The following is a 20131-nucleotide window of genomic DNA, read 5'->3' on the forward strand; positions in this document are numbered from 1 at the left end:
GCAACAAATGTCCATGGGGACAATGAGGGCAGCTGGCTTTGCCCTATACACTTTGCCTAGGTGGGCATCTTGTTAGGACCCCTGCATTGCTGAGTGAGCTGGGGGGTTCCCCTAAGGGTGGACAGGGTGAGGCTGGGGCTCTGCCTCTCAGCCAGCAGCTGGAGGTGGCAGACAGGACATCCCCTCTATACTCCACAATCCCACTTCCTCATCAGATGGTGCTTTCTCCCACCCGCCCCCAGAAAGCCTGCCAACTTTTCAAACTTTTATTAAATACAAAACCCCCGGTCTCTACGACCGAACGCTGCATTCAATGTACGCTGAAAAAGGGTCAGACATTCAAATGTACAAAAGTCACCAGTGCCCCCCAGCCCTGGCGAGCTGCCCTGCTCCCAGCCCCCCATGGAGCATCAGGGGTGCTGGGGCTCCCAGTCCTATGGAGGGGCACAGGGCTCCTGTCCTGCATGGTCCCAGTCTCTCCTGCCTGCAGCCCCCCTGCCCCGGGCCTGGAAGGGGGAAGGCAAACAAGGGGAGAACTCAAAGGGAAGATTCTCTCCCTACTAGAGGGGGGCTGCACCAGCCCCCACCAAGAGGGGGTGGGGGGTTCAAATGAGCCCTATTTCCCCCACCAAAGGCGGGGGGTGGGGCAGGCGCAGGCAGGGGCTGCACACACACAGCACCTGCCTTTGGGGAAGGGGGATGGGATACAGCTGCCATCCCCCCAGCCCTGGGGAAACTGAGGCACAGCGAGGGGCATTCGCTAATCAGAGGTCTCTGTTTGGCAGAGCTGAGACGGGGCCCGGCTCTAAGCACCAGACTAAAGCAGAGGAAGACAGCAAGCCACGTCTGTGTGCCCAGCAGCATGGGCAGTGCCTGGCCAGGGCAGCAACCTTGCCCTGATCCTGCCTGCCTGGGGGCCCCAGGCTGTTTCCATCCCTAGCTGGGCAGCAGTGGCTCCAGCGCTAGTAAAGGGGGAAGCCTGCACCCCACTTCTCACAGCGCTGGTGGGGACCCTCTGGCTCTCACAGAGCAGTGGGATTTCACCCTCTCCACCCAGGTTGCAGGCAGGAGCTGGCATGGACAGCAGGGGCTCCTTGCAAGGCCTGGGGTTGCCCCCTCCCTCTGTGCCAGGAGCTGCTTGCAGGGCAGCTGGGCTCATCCACCAACACACCACGTATGGGGCAGGGGTCCTGCAAACACACTCGTGGGGATGGGGGAGACAGAGAAATCCTGGGGACCAAAGGGCCGGCTGGGGGGCAGCCGTCTCCAGAAGGCAGCAGAGTAGGCAGAAAACATCCCTGTCCAGTCCTGGCTCTTGAGCTGGGAGAAAACCTGCCACGCCCAGCTAACCCAGGAGCACTAGCCGCGGGCCAGGCGGGGCGGTGGCCTGCCAATCTCCACCGTGATGTTGGTGTACATGGGCTGGCGGGAGATCTCCACCAGCCGGTACTGCAGCGAGCTGATCCCATCCCGCTTCATCGTCATTTTGGTGTTCTGGATCTTGGTGAATCTGGTGGAAAGAAGAGCAGGATGAGGACGGAGGGAGGGATGTCTTGCTGCAGTGCCAGCAGTGCTGGACCTCTGTGGGGGGTGAGCAGCCAAGTGATCGCCCAGCGTCCCAACTGCCCCAGCCCTGTGGCTCACTCACCTCTGCGGGTTAGGCTCGTTGTGTTTGTCGCGTTCATGCTTAATCATCCGGTACCTCCCAATGCGGATGTCGGGCCTCGACACCTTCATGCCATTCAGGGAGATGCTGGGGGCCAGGAGCAGGATGGGATCAGTGTGCGGGCACCAGGGTGGGACATTTCCCAGCCCAGAGACCTCCAGGGTCAGACCCTGGGCAAAATAAACCTGTCCCTGGTTAAACAAAGCTGTGCCAAGCCAAGATGAGCAAAGCCAGGCCCCACCCAGGCCAGTGTAATGACCTAGGGTGCCACATACCCCATGGCAGTGTGCCCAAAGTGCCACTCCCTTCCAGGGAATGGCAACTGCATTCAGCCTGTGCCACAACACAGCAGCCATCCATGTGCAGCCATCCTTCCCTCCCTTCCTCCCTCCCTCTGTGTCCTCTGCCGTTTACATTCCCTGAATGCCACTTCCTAGCCCTTCCCTTGGAGCCCTCCCCTCAGATCAAGGGCTGCCTGAAGCTCTTCCAGAGCACCATACACTTCTTGTCCCCCACCCTGAGCCCACTTTGTGTGGAAATCACAACTGTGCCAAGTGCCCAGGGCTCCCACAAAGGTGTTTTGCTTGTCTGGCCATTACAGGCTGGTTACACCCCACTGGCTGCACACTGCTTCCCGGGGCAGCACCATGGGGGAACCCATGGGAGGTGAAGTGGCCACCGTCCACCTCTGGCACCCCAGGCAGGGTGTGGGGGAATTGAGCTTTGCTCAGCATGCAGGTGGTACTGCTGCCTGCTGGCAGGAATGACTGCGTGGCGACTGCACAGCCACCACTGAGATGCCTCCAAGTTTTTAATCTCAGCTCTGGACACATCCAAGTCTAACATCCCAGTCCCTGTATGGAGCACAGCCCACAGGCTGTGGATGCAGTGCATACCACACTACAGGCTTCAGCCACAAGGGAGGCAGAGGGGTGTCCCACAGGCCCCCAGCACCCTGGGAAAGGCCAGTTCCATCCATGAGGGTCATCAACCCCAATGTTGGCATGTAATTCAATCCCTCTCTGACATGTGGCATGGCCCTTTCACATACATCCCCCACACAAACGGGAACACCAGCACTGTAAGAGTGCTAATTCAGTGGTGCTGGGGAGCCTGGTACATCCCAAACAGTCAGTGCTAGCGAGGGGTTGGGCACCTACCGATTAAAGATGTCATCGTCCTCTCCTCCCCAGCCCCAGTACTCATTGGGAAAGCCATTGATCTTCAAGAACTGGGACTTGCTCAGCCCAGAGACACCGCCAAAATAGCCGGCATAGGGCAGCCTGCAGATTGACAGCAAATTGGTCAGCCCCAGGAAGAGGCAAAGATGGAGGTGAGCCCCATGGGGACCCCCAAGTACAAGGACCGACCCTTTCCTGTGTCACCCTCCTACCCAGGGCTCTGTGCCCTCTCCCATCTTAGGTCCACAATTCCAGCCATCGATCTCATGCCTGCTCCAGGTTACAATCGAGGGTGGCCCTGATACCATCCCAGAGATATTCCAGCCCTGCCTGGGCAGAAACACCCCAGCTCCCCAGGGCACCCACCTGAACCCAAACTTGTCCATGCCAACAGCAAAGTGCCGTGGCTGCTCATAGCAGCGATAGAGGTTGCGATCGTCCATGGGGATGAGGTCCACATCACTGAAAATGAAGCAGTCATACTCCTCGTCGTCCTTGAGTGCCTCCATGAATCCCACGTTGAGCAGCTTGGCCCGGTTGAAGGTGTCTTCACCGAACTGCAGGGCAAAGCTCAGCAATGCCTGCTTGTCCAACCCAGCCCTGCCACCCCCTCGCCCCTGCCTCCCTCACCTGGTTGATGATGTAGATACCATAAGCCACCTTCTGCCGGCGCAGGATGGGGTGCAGGTAGTGCAGCCAGTACTTGAGGTGGTGCTCACGGTGCCGGAAGGGGATGAGGATGGCCACCTTCTGCCGGGGTAGGCAGTCTGGGGGGCTGTACTTGCCGCCTTGGCGCACATCAGGGTTCTCCCGTTGCACTCGCTCCATGCTCATGGGAGAGCTGAACTCGATGAGCAGGCGCCCAACTGTGAGAGGGAGGGCAGGGTGATGCCCACAGGACAGGACATGGTCAGGGTCATGGTCACCTGCCGCTCCTGCCAGGAGTGGTAAAGCAAACAGCAAGAGGGACCTGCAAGGGGGACCGGCACTGCCGAGGGCAGAGAGCGCTCAAAACCTTTCCTAAACAGGGGCAGAAAGACTGGGCTAACAAAACCTGAAACCAGCTGTCCTGGTTCAGTTCAAGGCTGGGGTTTCTCTACTATTTCATAGAGAAGCCGTGCCCAGGGCCCAGGGGATAAGGCTGTCAGTTGTGAGCACCCACCTTAGCCCCGTGTTCAGAATCAGTGCCCAAATTCATCCCCAACGCTCACCCAGCATGTCTCACCTAAACCAGGAGGTGTCTCCTGGCAGGGCTGCAAAGGCTTCTCAGTGGTGGACTGGTTGGTGCTGGGCTTGGTGCTGGGGGATGGGGCCTCAGCACTGGCTGGCCCATAGCTGGGAACGGTGCCGTTGGGGCGAGAGGAATTGGAGAAGGGGTGGGAGCGCGAGGCATTCCTGGCATTGAAACGGCTGAAGAAGTCCAGGTGCTGCGCGTAGACGTCAAAATAGAGGATCATGATGATGACGAAGTGGAGCAGGCAGAGCAGCAGCACAGCCTTGCAAATCCTTTCCAGGGTCACCCCCAAGAGCAGCCTGGTCATCTTCTGGGCATCAGCAGGCAGACATGTGCGCTTGACGGGGCAGGGGGGCGGCTCCAGCCACGGTCCTGATCCTGACAAGACACCTCACACTCAGGACACCACGAGCCTGAGCCCCCAACCCAGCCCAAATGACACTGGGACAGCAGGAGCAGCACAGGCCTGATACAGAGGGCTTGCAGGCTGGTATGCCACAGAACGCCCCAGGGAGAACACTGCTCCCGGATCCCTGCTCTGAAGGCACGACCATGAAGATATGAGAGGTCCTCAGGCCCACATAGCAAGTCCCCTCCTTGCTCTCCTGGTCAAGACCAGAACAGGACAGATCTACTCCCCTCCCCTTTCCCCAACCCAGAGAGAGGATGCGGACACCTCCAGACATGCCACAAAGAGCCTCTGTGCAGGTAGGGTCCTTGATGAAGGCTATGCTCTTCAAAAACATGACCAGCCTGGGATGTCCCAAGGGAACCACAGGTGTCCCCACTAGCAACCCCTTTCCTTCTCCCTCCCCACAGAGCTACACCCCAGCAGCAGCACCAAAGTGGGGTGGCAATGAGAGTCATGCCAGCAGGGATCCTCCTCAAGGCACCCAGCAGGCGAGCAGGCTGCACGGCAGACACCAAGCCAAGCCCAGCCCAGCCCAGCCCAGCCCAGCCCAGCAGGACATCCCAGCCCCCCTGAGTCAGGATTCCCTGCCACATCCAGGGGGGTCTGGCTTACAGCCCGTGGTGCAGATTCTCTCCCCTACTCCTGATGGTGAGGCCTCCTGGGACACTGGACTGTTGGAAGTCAGGGTCCCCTTATCTCTCACATGACACCTGGAGCTGGGCCAGAGCCCTGCTGGGAAGCCAGCTGGGAGACTCACTAGAGAATTCCCAGACAAGTCAAACTATCTGGCCTTTCCCAGCCCTGCCACTGCCAGGGTTCAGGCCACAGCACAACCATGCACCCAAGTTCCTGTCCTGAACCCTGTCCTGCGAGTTCCTGCTTTCAAGGAAGCTGCTAGGACATTGCAAAGCAATCACAAGGGACAGGCATGGGGGTTAACAAAGTCCTGAGAACCTCAGAACAGGCCAGAGCTGCTGCATGGGCCCTGGGAGGACCTTGGTGGTTGGAGGTCTGCAGCAGAACCCCCAATAGGAGTTCTGGTGGTACCCAAAAGTGCTGGCAACCAGTCACTAGCAGCTGCCAGCCCGGTCCAGTGGGGCCCTCCAGGGAGCTGCAGGGCACTGAGTTGGCAGTGATGGCCACACTGGATAGGTATGAGGATTGGAGCTGAGGTGTCACATAGGATCCTTTGCCCAACCCTGCTATGGGGGACCTCTCCCAGTTGCAAGACTGACCCTGGCAGGCAGACCCTGGAACCCATCGAAGCCAGGGAGGTGCTGGAAAAGGCTCTGAGCCCAATGCCCCAACTATGTCCACCCTCTCTCTGAATCCTGCAGAGGGATCCCTGTGTACACTGGTGGATAGCGACAGGGGTGTCCTGCCATGTGGCAGCAGCCCAACTCCACATTCATTTTTTTTCTAGAAAGTAGCTCTCTGAAGAAAAGCTGGCTTTGCTGTTACTGCTCAAACTTCCCCCTGACGACAGTGCCTTGTCACCCAGCACAGCCTGTGACACAGGGACCTGCCTGTTCCCAGCACCTGCCAGAGACCCTCCCCAAAAACCTGTACAGTATATAGAGTGGTGGTGCCCCAACAGCCAGATGGGGATGCAACAGGAAAAAATCAGAGCTGGTTTTAGGGGCCCTTTGGCAGAATGGTCCACGAGGCAAGTAGAGAGTGACACTCAGCAAGAACAAAAGCAAAGCACGCCATCAAGCAGTGGCCACAGGACACCACCAACATGAGTGGGCTTAAACTGCTAAGGAGGGGGTTACGAAATATGATGTCATCTCCCCCCACCGCAGCATCTGTGCAGGGTGTGAGAGGCCAAAAGCAACCTGGGGCTGGGAGCTGGTCCCCAGGGTTTCGAGCCAGTGCAGTATGTGCCGGTGATGCTCGTTTTGGAAGGGATGCTCAACCCCGTGGACTCAATCCTTCTTCCCACAAGGTATCCCAGGGCTGGGAGAAGGGAGGCACGGTGAGAGCCGGTGGCCCCGATGCCCTGAAGGTGGCCACCTCCCGGCCACAAGTGGGGCGAGGGGCCGCATTCAGCACAACTAACACTCGCCCACCCCCTAATTTTTCCCAGTGGCCGACACATGCAAAAACTTATTTAAAAAATGAGAAACAACCCCGAAATTAGGTTTTTTTCCCGAGCCGGAGCGGTGCCGCCCATGAGTGGCCGGGATCGCACCCCGGGCCTCCCCCGGCCGGCCAGGCCTGCCCGCGCCGCTCCACTCACCGCGGCCTCGGGGCTGCCGCGCCGCCCCGGCGCCGGTCAGCGGCCCCCGCCGCCGCCTCCTTCTCTTCCTCTCCCTTCTCTTCCTCCTCCAGCCCCGGCCGCCGGCCCGCGGGCTCCCATGCCCGGGGCTGCGGGGGGCCCAGCCGGCCGGGCCGCCGCACCGCCGAGAGCCGCAGGGAGACGGGGCCGCGCCCGCACGCCGGCTCCGCCCGCCGCCGCCGCACCGGGCGGGGCCGCCGCCTTCGCCCGCCCCGGAGCGAGGAGGGCAGTCCCGCAGGCACCGGCGCCCACGGCCGCCGCTCTCACGGGTGCAGAGGCGCCCCGGGGTGCCGATGCCTCCGGCTCCACCACGGGATACTCAGCCCTTGGCCCCGGGCGCGGCCCCCAAGCGGGGACCCTCCAAGCGCCTCTGGGACACAGGCACAGGGTGTCCCGGCCTTTCTTCGCTCGCTCGCTCCTTGTTGCCAGAAGGCAACGCTTCCATGGACCCACCTGCGGCGACTCCCACGCTCCCGGCCGTTGCTGCTGGCTCGGCGTCCGTTGCAACCTATTTGTGGCTCCTTGCCCCCGACACCACCCTTTCTGTGTTTCATTGCTAGGAAGCACTGGGAATCTCTCTCCTTACCACAATGGCATTAGTGAAAGATCTTGGTTTGGTCCCACTGCAAGTTTGGCCCACCACAGGTAGTTTTTGCACTGTCTGCAGCCTTTCCCTTCCTGCTACCCACTCAGCTTGTGCCTGTTTAGGGCAATCCTGTCCCCTGAAGCCTCTCCTCCTCCCATGCCTGGCTGCCCACCCAAGCGAGGGCTTTCCAACTCCCTTCAGCAGACCTTTCAGAAGAGAACCGAATGGCACCCACTCAGCCCAGCCCTGCTCCATCCTTGCAAACCAGCCCTGCTGAAAGCAGTCCAACTTCTGCCTCCAGCTCTTGGTTTGGCTCCTCAGCAGGTGGCACTTTCCTCATCTATACCTACACATGGTTACCAAAATATCCTTCAACTCCCGCTGCTGCTGCTTCTAAATGAGAGAAGGTGTAAGATCCTAGAGCCTTGTTTAAGCTTTTCTTCTCTGCTTGAGCAGCAGGTATTTAGTCCAAGATCTGGAACCCAAGCGTGCACACTAGAACGTGGTGAACACAGGGAATGCTCACCTTATCACTGCTGGCTGTGGGTCACCCTGAGAGTAGCCCTGATGGGTCTCCTATCTTTATAAGGGGCTTGTGGGCAAGTCTGGAGCCCATTCCCCTGCCAAAGCTGTAATTTACACAAGCAGGATTGGAAGAGTCGAAAAGCACCTCACAGAGGCACATTTCTGACAGCAGATACACTTCTATCTGGGGAGGGCAGGGCAAGGCCCATCCCTGAAAAAAAAAAGGGTCTCCTAACCCGTTTTAGACAGCTGCTAACCAGGAAGATGATTAACTCATACACAGCTTCTCTGACACCAGTACAGCCTCTCTAACCCCAAGCATCCCCTTCCTAAGTTTGGTGTGGGTCTGATGAAATGGCTCTACAGCTCCCACACAGGACCAACAAAAGTCTGCCCACACCTGCCACTCTTTCTTCCAACCAGGCAGGGCCCAGCTTGTGTCCTGCCACTACACAGGTCTCACATTTCTCCTGTGAGAGCCTCCAGCCCCAGGGGACAGCCAGCACAGCTAGCAAGGGCATTGGCTTTGTTTTTCCCCACAACTGTCATGCACCCAGGGCTGAAATACACAGCAGTCCCAAAACTCATAGGACAATGTGGAACAGAGGCAGGAGAGCAGCAGATCTCAGAGAGGTCATGCAGAGGCAGCTGCCCTAGTTCAAGGGCAAGAATCAGCAGTCTCACTGCTGCCCCTGTGGTGTCCACAGGGGAAGAGAGAAGGTCAGCTCTAAGCACGCGTGTGCCCTGACACAGCACTGGAAGACCAGTGCTTTTTCTATGAAGGTATACTGGTAGAAGAACAGGATGAGGGCCCTGTGCTGGATACAGCAGAAGCAGCAGCCTCCAGGCTCTCTGCAGAGTACATGCAGAAGGACCTTGTCCTTCCCTTTCCCCAAGCAGCAGATGAGCTGCAGGTCCAGCTGTCTACAGCCAGCTTCCCCACACTATTCAGCACAGCCAAAGACAGGGAACAGAGTCAGCACAAAGCGTCCCCACCCCTGGGACCTCTGCCAGGGCCCCCTGGACAGAGGGGCATTACAGACTGGAGAGCCCCTTTATGCAGCCAACAGTTATACCATGGAGCTGCTGGCTGGAGGACATCCTTTGAAGGGGCAAAAGTTTCACTTGCCTGCACTTCTGCTGCTCCCCAGCTGCACAATGGGGCTATGGACACTCCACTACACTAAACTATCTGGATGCGAGCTGAAAGGCCCAAAGCAGCTTATGTTGGGCTGCTAGGAGCCTGGCAGAGGCAACTCAGAGCTGCCTGCTGCCTGTTCCAACAGCCTTGTACCTGCTCCAGGCAGCAAGGCACAGCTCTGTGTTCCCACAGCCCACACAGGGTGGCTCTAGCAGCCTGACAAGGTAACAGAATTAACCCCACAGAAGCAGGAACCCACCAGACTCCTGGAACACGATAGGGATTTTGCCAGAAGCAGAAAGGAATTTCTGAGCACTGAGGCAGCCGAAACCAGCCAAACTTGCTCTCTGCAAACCTCCCTAGCATGCACAGGGAAGAGAAAGAGCTGGACAAGAACCATATTTATTTCACTGACACAGAATTGCACTGATGGTTGATTCTACACACCAGGGACGGGCAGCAGCAGGGCCCCACAGGCTGGGCCAGGCTGCTGGGGGCAGAATTCACACAGAGAAATCTGTTTCTTCCAGGGGGCCGATTGATCCGCAGGACGGGGCTCTACACAGTCAGGCTCCTGCTCCCAACGCCAGGAATCTCCCACCCCAATCAAGTATAGAAACATTAAATAAGTATATACAGAACCTCTTGGGGTGGGCTGGAACAGGCCGAGTGCAAGAGGGCTCAGCCCATTTTTACTTTAGATGTCTAGAAAAAAAGAAGAGAGGTTAGACTGTGGCCCATAAACCCCAGCTCAGCACCTCAGTCCCACCCAAGCATCCCAGGACCACCCAGAAGCTGCAGACAGCTTATCAGTCCCACTGACAAGAACATCATACAAGGTGCACCCAAGGTGACAGAGAGGCCATCAGAAGGGTTCAAAATGTTGCAAATAGGAACAGTATGCTGTGGGAGGAGCTGTGCCACCCCAAACCTTGTAAGCAGCCTCCCCATCCCAATGCAGAAGATTGTGCTGAAACACAGGTGTATCTCCCTGGGGCTGGAGAGCATCCAGGGTGGCAGCACCTGTGCTCATGTAGGCCTGGTGGCCTCAGGAAGCAGGTACCTACCTGCAGGATAGCAACGATGACCCCAAACAGCCCTATGGCACTGCCAAAGATTTCCACGATCAGGATCTTGACGAAGAGGCTGGCATTCTGGGCATCAGCCAGGGCAGCCCCGCTGCCCACAATGCCCACACAGACCCCACAGAAGAGATTGCATAAACCCACGGTCAGACCAGCTCCAAACATGGAGAAACCTGTGAGGGAGGAACACTGCAAGAGCAGGGTGTAACCCACTTCCACCCGCACCCAGGACAGGCTGCAGAAGCTCTGCCTTGAGGTGACAGAAGATCTGGAGCTGCCAAGAGCCAGCAACACCCTGTTTGGGAAGCAGGAGTGCTCTGAGGTGTACCCCAGCTCCCACAGTGCCAGACCACTGACAGGAGGAGCAGTGCTGCTGCTTGGCAGCACAGCCCACTGGGTGCAGGGCCTCGAGAAGGTAAGTAAAAAGCTGCCTTTTGGCAGAAGAGTCACATGTGCTTCAGACACCAGCAGCAGACCATGGGTAGGTCAGGTGAGGGTCAGGGTGTGGCAGTGCTCACAGCCACAGCAGCAGGGACCCAGCAGTCCTTACCTGCGTGGTAGTTCCTGGCTCCAATCTCTTCTGGGGTGACTCCACTGAAAGGCTGAGAGAAAGCACAGGACCTGGGTTAGTGACAAGTCTGTGGTCTCTGGAGAAGGTACCTGTCCCCAGTACAGCATGAGGCAGCCACATTTTGGCCAGAGTCAGTCCCTGACTCCACATCACGCCGGCTTCATGGCATCTGCCTTGTGTGTGCCCTCCCAGCCCTCTCTTCATCACAGGCAAGGATCACTACACACCACCAGTCCAGGGGCTCCCAAAGGCACAACAGTGTTCAAAGTCCCCACAGGGATACTCCTTACAACACTGGCCCACAACCAGCTGCCCATCCCCACCATGGCCCTGAGGATGCAGGGATGGCATGGCAGCCCAGGTGCTCCATACCTCAGCCATGTTGCTGATGACTATTGCCATGATGATCCCGTAGATGGCCACGGCCTCGCAGAAAATGATGCTGTGGGAGAAAGGCAAAGCCTGAGCACAGTGTCTCAGTCAGTCTGACCAGTGTCCCAGGGGAAGGACCCCCACCTCAAGGAGACCCTGCCACCACATGCCCAGCCAGCCAGACCCCTCCATAGCCACATGGAAAGCTACTCACTGCTTTCCTTTCAAACTAGGGGGAGCTGCCAAGCACAAAGGCTGGATGCTGGTTCTGCTGTGGCACCTGAGTGAACTGCAAGGATCCTGTTAGAAGCAGGCCTAGGAAGCCTTGCCCTTCACCAGCGTGTTTCTGTTCCTTGTGGAAGCGTTGTGCAAGGAGAACCCTTGTCTAGGCAGGATGTGTGATCTCAGGGTGTTTGTTTTGAACACACTGGGCTCATTCACAGCATGATATCACACAGTGACCCTTCAAAGCAGCACTCTGGCTCTTTTAGGGCTCTTTGTTTTGAAAGCAAACACCATCATCACTCAGCAAGGAACAGTCTGCCCGCAGCACCCAGCTAGAGAGCAGACAGAAGCCTCTTCACTGGGTTGTGACCTGCCCCACTCAGGTGCAGTACAAGAACTAACCCCAGGTCTGTGCTTACCTCACCAGATTCTTTGTTTTGATCCGCGGGGCTTTGACTCCACCACCAATGATACTGGAACCCGTGATGTAAATCCCCCTGTGGCAGACAAGGGTGGTTGGTGGAAGGTCTGGCACTTGCAGAATTCTATACAGAAACCAGGATCTTTTGGCTGAGCAAAGAATCAGGCATGCAGCTGGGGACACTGAGCACTCAAGCCTAGCTACTCCCAGGGTATGACTGGCCCCAGGCTGCACCACCTACACCAGCAGAACTGCTGGAGCACAGGAGCCACCAGTGGACAGCCCAGGCTCAGGAGTACAGCTTCCAGAGACTTCCCTGTCTTTCCAATGGTCCACCCAGACCCCCAGCAGCCCAGCAATTTGGCCTCACTGCTGTGGTGACCCACAGCCCTACAGGTACACATTGTTCTACCCTGCTCTGCTGTGGGAAAACTGCATTGTATACACAGCTACCAAGGTGGGACAGCAGGAGAATGCTGAAGAGCCAGTCCCACTCACCAGGCAGCTCCCACCACAGACAGGGAGATGGCCAAGCCAATGCCCAGGTTGGACCACATGTAGGGTGAGGTCTCCGTGAGAAACCTGGAGAGGAAGAAGTGTCCTGAGTTAGCACAGAGACTGAGCTCCCGTAGTCACTCCACACAGCCTACCCCAAAACAGGTACCCCTCTACCAAATTATAAAGGCCAAGATGGGTTGGGCAGCCAGACAGCAGGACATGAGAACCTCTCTCTGCCAGCCTGAAACACAGGATCCTCACCTGTATGGATCAAGATCTTCCTCCCAAACCCTCACTGTGAAGTGGAAGCCTGGGCTCAGAGACGTGGAGGGCAGAGCAGCAATAGCTGCACCAGGACCTCGCACAGAGCCAGCCACAGGAACACATGGGCTGCATCCATCCCACCTCCCGGAGGGCAGAGGTCTTGCTCACTGTATCTCTTGTTTTCCTGTGATGCAGTGACCACTGCTCATCACTCAAAAGCAAGTGCTGCTCCGGGGAGGCACCGCCAGCACCGCCTGCCTCCTCACACAGCCCTGAGGATGCCCGTGTTTGCAGGGAACTCACCAAGCCACATCGAAGCGGAAGCCCAGGTCAAATATTGTGTAGCAGATCCCTGGAAAGCAAGAACAAGATGGAAACCTCCAGGGAGGCACTAGCTGGATTCAGCACTGCCAGACCCTCCCCTACCCGCAAAGCCCAAGGCAAAGGCCCAGGAGCACAGCGTAGCATGAAGGAAGGTTACTGGGAACACTGGCTCAGGCATGCAGAGCTGTGGGGCAGGATGTGTCCTCCAAATCCTACCCCTGTCATCCCAACAATTCCACATAAGCACAGGACAGACAGCCTGGACCTATGATACTGTCAGACCCCATCACAATCTTGCCCAGAAGATGATTATGGTTGTGGTCACATCCATTTTCTATTCCCTGATCCTGCTGAGCACCACAGACCATGCTGAGCTACAGGGTCTCAAGAGCAAGCCATAGCCCTGTGCCCTGGCACGGTCTCCATGTGGCTCTCCAATGGCCCAGCTCTGTTGGAGAGCCACAGGTCCAGGGGACCAGCTGTGAGCTCTTCCCTGCCATAGGAGGGACAAGAGGAACGAGGCTGTGCCCTGAGTGACCATCACATGCTGCTACATCACCATCCCATCGGTGTTTGTGCTGCTTCCAAGTTGCCCATCAACATGAGAAGCTCCAGCTTTCCTCCAACATCCCCTTTCCAAGGCTGTAGGTTGTGGCTGTTGTCCTCAGCATTTTCCCCAGAGTAATTTCCAGATAAATTTATACTCTAACACAGGTGGGAGACACCAAAGCACTGCCCTGAGAAACTCAGAAAAGCCCTTCCTTTCCAATGTGCTCATCTCCCATCAGGAACCACAGCCAGGAGTCACATCCCTGCACAGCCCAGGCACATGCAGAGGTGCTTGCACCAAAACCCTACCTTACTCTGAGCTTCTGAGTGGGAAACACGGCTGCAGACCAGAAGTGACACTTGCTCTTTTTTGGAAAAAGGAGGGTGACCTAGCCCTAAGGAACAGATAAGCACAGGCATGGCTTTGTGTGCTCCACACCAGACAGATAGGGTGAAGGGACACCTCTACCATATCTGACTGTAACCAGTCAGTGCCTGTGTGACGCTGATCCTGCATACGGTTGGGAAAAGAGGAAATGGGAGATTTCTGAAATGCCCAAATACAGCAAAGAGGTCACTGTATGTGTCCCACTGCTCCCTTTCACCCCAGAGTGATGGGATGATGGGGAGTGATAGCAATGTGCCCAGCAGAAACGTGGGGGCAGGACCGTGCCCCCCAGGTTGGACAAGCCCTTCCCTGAGCACAGCCAAGACCTGCAGGACAATTCAACCCACTGGAAGGCCTAAGCACTGCAGATCCCTTGCAGCAAGGATGTCCCCATTATTCTTGTGTGCTCACCTCTCCATGTACAGTTCAGGTCTTGGCACACCACTTACTCAGGGGAGTACACAAGCACTGTCAGGCAAGCCAGTGAGGCCCATAATGGGAGGTGGTAACACTGCTCACTCTTTCTGCCACAGATTTGGGGTGCCTCCATCCCCTGCAGTGCCAACAAGAATGAAGAATGGTGCCACCACAGCCAGGGAATAAAGAGGAAAGCCACAGCCCAGCCTTCAACCAGCCTGGCAACCTTCAAGGATGATCTCTAGAGCTGGGCCCAGCCAGTCTGTTACTTGTGTTTTGGCTTTGCTGCCTGGCTCTCGGAACAGGAACTGAACCTAGCCAGTCTCAGCTGCCTCCACTCCCCAGATGTGGTAAAAAAGAGCTATAACCAGCTCAGAGCAGATCCTCAGGGCACCTTTCATCTCTTCAAGAGCAGGTGTAATCTTAGATTCATACGCAAAAGAAACAGGGTAAAGGACACTCCTCTGAGCTCCGACTTGCAGCCCCAAAGCCAGGACAGAAGATAGGGCAGCAGAACTGGAGGATCAAAGCAAGACTTAGGATAAAGACAAATTACACAAAAATTACATTGCTGCAACACTGCATGGAGCAAGACCACTTCCTGCTCATGGCCTTCCTCAAAAAGGGACTGCAACAGGGCAGGGGAAATTAATAGCAACTGCACTCAGCTCAGCCAGATTTTCCGACAGTCTCACATTCACAGGGTGAATCTGCACTAGTGCGATGATTCAGAGAGTCCAGGGAGCAAACCCTAGGCCCACACTGGGTTCACCAGGCCCTGGAAACACGAGGGAGTGAGACACCCTTCACTTCGGACTCATTCTCTCCCCTCACCCCAACACTGAAGCAAGCGCCAAGGTTTCCCCAGCCTCTGCCTGGTTTGTGGTCACTTCATTCTGTGCTAAGAAAGAATAAGCAGCAGTCCCAGCACAAAATCTACCTGCTGGCCCTAGGGCATTAAATCCATCTTCCAAAAGCCCAACACCTTCAGCAGCAGAGCATGAGCTGCCATGAGCTGCAACATGGCCAAGCAGCAGCTCCATAATCATGCAAACCTGCATGTTCTCTCATGCTGAAACAGCTTGGCATAGCAAGGCGATCTTTCCACCCGAGAGACATCAACCATCACAGCCTGAAGGGCAGGCTCCTCCTGCCTTTGCCTCCCCTAATCTCCCGAATCCAAGCACGACCCCTGACTGGCACCAACACCTTCCTGCTCTCGCACACACAGAGAAACAAATCAACTGCTCAATCCAGACAGGTTCAGAGCGCTGAAAGCTGCACATCCAACAGCGACTGGGAATTACAAGGCACGGCTGGGGGCTCCGAGGGAGCAGCTACAAGCCCCGAGGGGTGATGCCCAGGCTGGGGAGCCCCCCAGCAGCGCTCCCGGTCGTGCCGTAGACCACGGACCAGCCCTGGGGACCACCGCAGCAACTGGGGGCCTGACAACACTGCACCCCTCAACGTCCGTCTTCCTTTCCCACACCAAAGCAATCCTCCCAGCCCCTCTGCAGTAAAGGAGCAGCCAGCACGGACACAAGCAGCCTGCCCTCGGGCCGGAGATCCCTCCTGCCCCACGGCTCAGCCCCGCAGCACGGCCCCCCGACCCCCTTCTCCGCGGCCCCGCGCCCTCCTCCGCCCCGGCGCTGACCGACGCCAAGCAGTGTGGTCCAGAAGGCGAGGCCAAGCCCCGAGTAGAGCAGGGCGAGCCCCGTCATGGCGGCAGCGGCGGCGGCACCGGGCGGTGCGGCGGGAGCAGATCGGGCCGGGTCACCTGACCCGCGAGCCGCACGTGACCGGAACTGCAGCGCCCTGACGGAAGCAGCGGAACGACGCCGCTGCCACCGCGCCCGCTTATTGGCTACCTGGTTTGACAGTGGGGGGAACTACACACACCATAATGCACCGCGACCAGCACGTCTTTCTATTGGCTGCAGTCCCTTCTCCGCCCTGTTGTGGGCGGGACTTCCGGGGCGGGGAAGGCAGAGCCGAACTTCCATTGGCCAGCGCCGCTCCGCAGTCCGGAACCGAGCGCAGGGTCCCGCGTGCCGCCATGGCCACGGCCTTCAGCAGCGATGGGGAGGCTGCGCTGCGGCGGGAACTGCGCGCGGCCGTGGCGGCGGCACCGCGGAGCGACCTCGACGCCTTCTACGAGATGGACCGGGCCGCCGCCTTCGTACGGGATGGCAGGTTCCGCAAGGTGAGTGGGACCGAGGGTGGAGCCGGCCGGGGGCTGCGCGCCGCCCCCTCTCCCGGTGCCTCACAGGATTGTTAGCAGATTGGAAGGGACCTCTGGAGATGATCCAGTCCAACTCCCTTGCCAAGGCAGGGTCACCAGAGCAGGTTATACTGCAACGCACCCAGATCCGTTTGGAATGTCTCCAGTGATGGAAACTCCACGGCTTCCCTGGGCAGCTGTTCCAATGCTCTGCCACCCTCAGTCCTTCCTCATGTTAGCATGAAACTTTTTTTGTCTTAGTTTATAGCTATTGCTTCTTCCTCTTGTTCCTTTCTGATGCTGGGCTCCACTTAAAAGAGTCTGGCACGGTCCTCTTGGCACCTATCTTCGAGATATTTATATGCATTGATGAGATCCTGTCCTTGTTCCAGACAGGACAGGGTTAATTTTTGCAGTAGCTAGGAGAAGACAGGCCACGACCCCGAGGTTACTCTGTACCACCTCCCATCATTTTCTGGGGACAGGGAAGGGGTCCTTCCCGGGTCCCATAGTGTGACACGGTCAGGTATCGTCAGAGCCCTGCATCGAGCACTCGTGTGTGAATCATTTGTCTCTTGGACATTAATTGTTATTAATAGCGTTGCTGTTACCGTTATTTAATTTGCTATTTCCAGGAAGTCGCTCTGATCTTGACCTGTGATCTTTATCCTTTGTGCCTCTGATTCTCCACTCCATCCCTCTGCAGGGGGAAGGGGGGAGCAAGCAAGTGGCAGCATGGTTTGGAGAGGCTCACTGGAAGCACTGAACTGGGGAATACCATTCCTAAACCACAACAGATCTCCTCTCAGTCTTCTCTTGTACAGAGAGACTTGTACTTCTCTAAATGGGCCCAGCTCCCTCAGTCTCTCCTCACAAGACAGTTGCTCCAGAGCCCTCATCATCTTTGTGGCCTCTGCTGGACCGTCTCCAGTAGCTCCTTGTCTTTCTTAGCCTGAGAAGCCCAGAACTGGAGACACTACTCCTGATGTGCCTCACCAGGGCCAAATAGAAGGGCAGGATCATCACTCTCAACCTGCTGGCCACACTCTACCCATTGCACTCTAGGATCCCATTGACCCTCCTGGCTGTAAGGGCCCTGCCAGTTCATGGTCAACTTGTCACCCGCCAAGACTCCAGGTCCCACTCCCACATCCTTATCTGCAGAACTGCTCTCTAGCAGGACAGCCACCAGCCTTTCTTTCTGGTAGCTGGGGTTATTCTCCTAGTGCAGTACCCTACACTTGCCTTTGTTAACTCTCTCTGCTTAGGTTTCTCTCTGCTTAATTCTCCAGCCTATCAAGGTCCTGCTGAATGCCACAGCCTTCAGATGCATCAGCCACTCCCTCCAGTTTCATATTAGCAAACTTTCTGAGGGTATCCATTCTATCTCCTGTCTCTTCATCTCACCGTCCCCAGTGCCTCATTCCTGTTTGCCTCACCCTCTGTTCCCACCAGGTTGCCCTGCAGTTCCCTGATGAGCTCCTGGCAGATGCAGTGGAGGTGGCAGGCCGGATGGAGGCAGCGACCAGGGCCGAGATGTACGTGTTAGGAGACACCACGTACGGCAGGTCGGTGTGTGAAGGGTGTCCTGGGGCTCCCCTGCAGGGGGAATGAGGTGGTGCCAGGGAGCCGGGAGAGCCAGTCTGACACTGGGTTCTCCTCGCAGCTGCTGTGTGGATGAAGTGGCTGCCGAGCATGTGGGTGCCGAGGCAGTGCTGCACTACGGCCCAGCCTGTCTCAGCCCCTGCAGAAAGCTCCCAGTGCTGCACATCTTTGGGCAGCAGCCCCTGGACGTCAGGCGCTGCACAGAGGCATTCCAGGAGCTCTACCCCGAGCAGCAGAGCTATGTGGTGGTGCTGAGCGATGTGGTCTATGCCCATGCAATGGGTGAGTGCTCCGGGGCAGGGAGGGGGGCTCTGGTACTGCTCTGAGCTCTGCAGAGCTGCCAGGGTCAGACCAAGCAGGCAGTCATTCCCCAGACAGTGACAGCTTTGATTTCTGTCTTTTCCCTTGATCTATTGCACCTTCTCCATGTCAGGAGTATGGCCAGATATTGTTCTCACTCCTCTCTTCCTTCAGGTGAGCTGGAGCAGCAGTTGTGCCCCAAGTACCCCAATGTCATCTTCTCCAGGCTGGTGTGTGGAGATCCTCCTGGCCCCGCAGTGCCTGGGGAGGAGCGGAAGTTTGGTCGCCAGTTCTTGGTGAAGGCTGCAGGAGGGCTGCAGGACTATGCCATGTTCTACGTGGGAGCTGAGGGCCTTACCCTCACCAACTTCATGCTGACCTGGAACTGCTGCCCTTTCAGCTCCTTCAACCCCATCAGCGGCTGCGGCCGCCGGGAGACCCTCAATGTCAACCGGGCCCTGATGCGCCGCCTGTACCTGGTGGAGCGGGCCCGGGATGCCAGTGTGGTGGGCATCCTGGTGGGCACCCTTGGCGTGGCAGGCTATCTGACTGTGCTGCAGCACCTCCGGGAGCTGCTGAGCCGGGCTGGCAAGCGCAGCTACACTCTGGCCGTGGGGAAGCCCAACCCCGCCAAGCTGGCCAACTTCCTGGAGGTGGACATCTTCGTCTTGGTGGCCTGTGCTCAGAACTCCCTCCTGGACTCCAGTGACTTCTACCGACCTGTAGTGACCCCCTATGAGCTGGAGCTGGCCTGCAACCCAGCCCGTGAGTGGACGGGGAACTACCTCACAGACTTCCGAGACCTGCTGCCAGGTAATAGCTAAAGACAGCTGCCCAACACCCTCCCAGGGCATGTTCCACCCAGCTGTCCTGCTTGTGAGCTGTGGTTGCTCCAGGATAGATGGAGCAGCTAACATTACCTTTCCCTGGCAGGTGCCTGTGCGCATGTTGAGCTCCCACCGGCTGTTCCTGCAGCGGAGGCTGTTCCTGATGTCTCACTGATCACAGGGAAGATGCGTGCTACCCACCTCTGTGACCCCCCGGCCTCTCAGCTGACCCCCAGCACCACCCTGGCCTGCAGGGACCAGACATGGGCGCTCACAGAGATCAGCCCTGCAGGTTTGTGTTGCCTTCATGGTGGGACTGAGCCCTGGTGCAGGGGCAGTGCCACCTTCTCTCGGTAACGATTCCCTTTCTTCTCCCAGCCTCCTTCCTGGAGTCCCGCAGCTGGCGGGGCCTGGAGCAGCAGCTGGGACAGACCCCTGTCTCTAAGGCTGTGCAGGGCCGACGGGGGATTGCCATTGCCTATGAGGATGAAGGGTGTGAGCAACCGTGATTCAGCAGCATTGGCACCCAATCAGGAGTGGGGCCATGTGGGGGCCCAGGTATTGTGTCCCACTGGGTGCTAGACCTGCTGCCAGCTGGCACCTTGCTGGATGCAGCCTTGGATCAGTAATATTGCAGTGGGAAAGCAGGAGTTGCACGTGTGTTCAGGAATGCCTGTGGCACCCTGAAGCTCATGGCCAGGGCAGCAGCAGGGCCAGGACAGACAGGCACTTGGCCCAGACCCAGTCTCTGAGGGCTCCTCCATCTAGGGCAGCTTTGTACCTACATGGAAAGGTCACAACTTTGCAAGAACTGACAAGTGCTGGGACTTGAGGCTTTTGTGGACTACTTCTCCTAACTAAAGGTGAAGAGGATTTGTGAATGAACTGTTTTTTAGAATAAAACATGAGCTGAGAAGCGCAAATGGGTGATACCAGCTGTCCCAAAAGTGAAAAAATGTGCCCACCTGGGGAGCAGAACCTTGTGTGTCAGCTAAGACCAGCCAGAGAGAACAGAAAACCAGAACTAGGAGCTTCAAC

The 20131-nt window shown here is 57.4% G+C and overlaps 3 protein-coding genes across 3 annotated transcripts; 1 reads left to right on the forward strand and 2 right to left on the reverse strand.

The window, feature by feature from the left end:
- Positions 1-252: 252 nt before the first annotated feature.
- On the reverse strand, positions 253-6793 carry B4GALT2 (beta-1,4-galactosyltransferase 2). The gene is made up of 7 exons (XM_033067368.2): positions 6736-6793; positions 4073-4459; positions 3478-3713; positions 3214-3404; positions 2827-2949; positions 1649-1753; positions 253-1510 (listed from the first exon to the last, which is right to left on the reverse strand). The coding sequence occupies exons 2-7, from the start codon at positions 4386-4388 to the stop codon at positions 1360-1362; spliced, it is 1122 nt and encodes a 373-aa protein (XP_032923259.1). The 5' UTR covers positions 4389-4459; positions 6736-6793; the 3' UTR covers positions 253-1359.
- Positions 6794-9412: 2619 nt separating this feature from the next.
- On the reverse strand, positions 9413-15949 carry ATP6V0B (ATPase H+ transporting V0 subunit b). Its single transcript, XM_033067926.1, has 8 exons — positions 15795-15949; positions 12766-12814; positions 12199-12282; positions 11699-11776; positions 11055-11124; positions 10662-10713; positions 10094-10284; positions 9413-9731 (listed from the first exon to the last, which is right to left on the reverse strand). Exons 1-8 carry the CDS (start codon positions 15859-15861, stop codon positions 9708-9710), a joined length of 615 nt encoding a protein of 204 aa, XP_032923817.1. The 5' UTR covers positions 15862-15949; the 3' UTR covers positions 9413-9707.
- A 247-nt stretch (positions 15950-16196) lies between these two features.
- On the forward strand, positions 16197-20016 carry DPH2 (diphthamide biosynthesis 2). Its single transcript, XM_033067510.2, has 6 exons — positions 16197-16343; positions 17817-17929; positions 18028-18248; positions 18441-19079; positions 19200-19385; positions 19472-20016. Exons 1-6 carry the CDS (start codon positions 16197-16199, stop codon positions 19600-19602), a joined length of 1437 nt encoding a protein of 478 aa, XP_032923401.2. The 3' UTR covers positions 19603-20016.
- The last annotated feature ends 115 nt before the right edge of the window (positions 20017-20131 follow it).

The sequence above is a fragment of the Catharus ustulatus genome, chromosome 9 (genome assembly GCF_009819885.2).
Source record: "Catharus ustulatus isolate bCatUst1 chromosome 9, bCatUst1.pri.v2, whole genome shotgun sequence".
NCBI lineage: Eukaryota > Metazoa > Chordata > Aves > Passeriformes > Turdidae > Catharus > Catharus ustulatus.

Bases quoted from the DNA above. Each gene is read 5' to 3' on its own strand.
- B4GALT2 (XM_033067368.2), bottom strand. From the start codon at position 4,388: ATGACCAGGCTGCTCTTGGGGGTGACCCTGGAAAGGATTTGCAAGGCT. The intron at 3,714-4,072 runs GTGAGACATGCT...TCCCTCTCACAG, and splicing joins GGAGACACCTCCTGGTTTAG to TTGGGCGCCTGCTCATCGAG. The intron at 2,950-3,213 runs GTGGGTGCCCTG...GTCAATCTGCAG, and splicing joins ATGGACAAGTTTGGGTTCAG to GCTGCCCTATGCCGGCTATT.
- ATP6V0B (XM_033067926.1), bottom strand. From the start codon at position 15,861: ATGACGGGGCTCGCCCTGCTCTACTCGGGGCTTGGCCTCGCCTTCTGG. The intron at 11,777-12,198 runs GTGAGTGGGACT...TGTCTGCCACAG, and splicing joins TCTGTGGTGGGAGCTGCCTG to GGGGATTTACATCACGGGTT. The intron at 11,125-11,698 runs GTAAGCACAGAC...TTTCTCCCACAG, and splicing joins AAAACAAAGAATCTGGTGAG to CATCATTTTCTGCGAGGCCG.
- DPH2 (XM_033067510.2), top strand. From the start codon at position 16,197: ATGGCCACGGCCTTCAGCAGCGATGGGGAGGCTGCGCTGCGGCGGGAA. The intron at 17,930-18,027 runs GTCGGTGTGTGA...TTCTCCTCGCAG, and splicing joins GGAGACACCACGTACGGCAG to CTGCTGTGTGGATGAAGTGG. The intron at 19,386-19,471 runs GTTTGTGTTGCC...TTCTTCTCCCAG, and splicing joins CACAGAGATCAGCCCTGCAG to CCTCCTTCCTGGAGTCCCGC.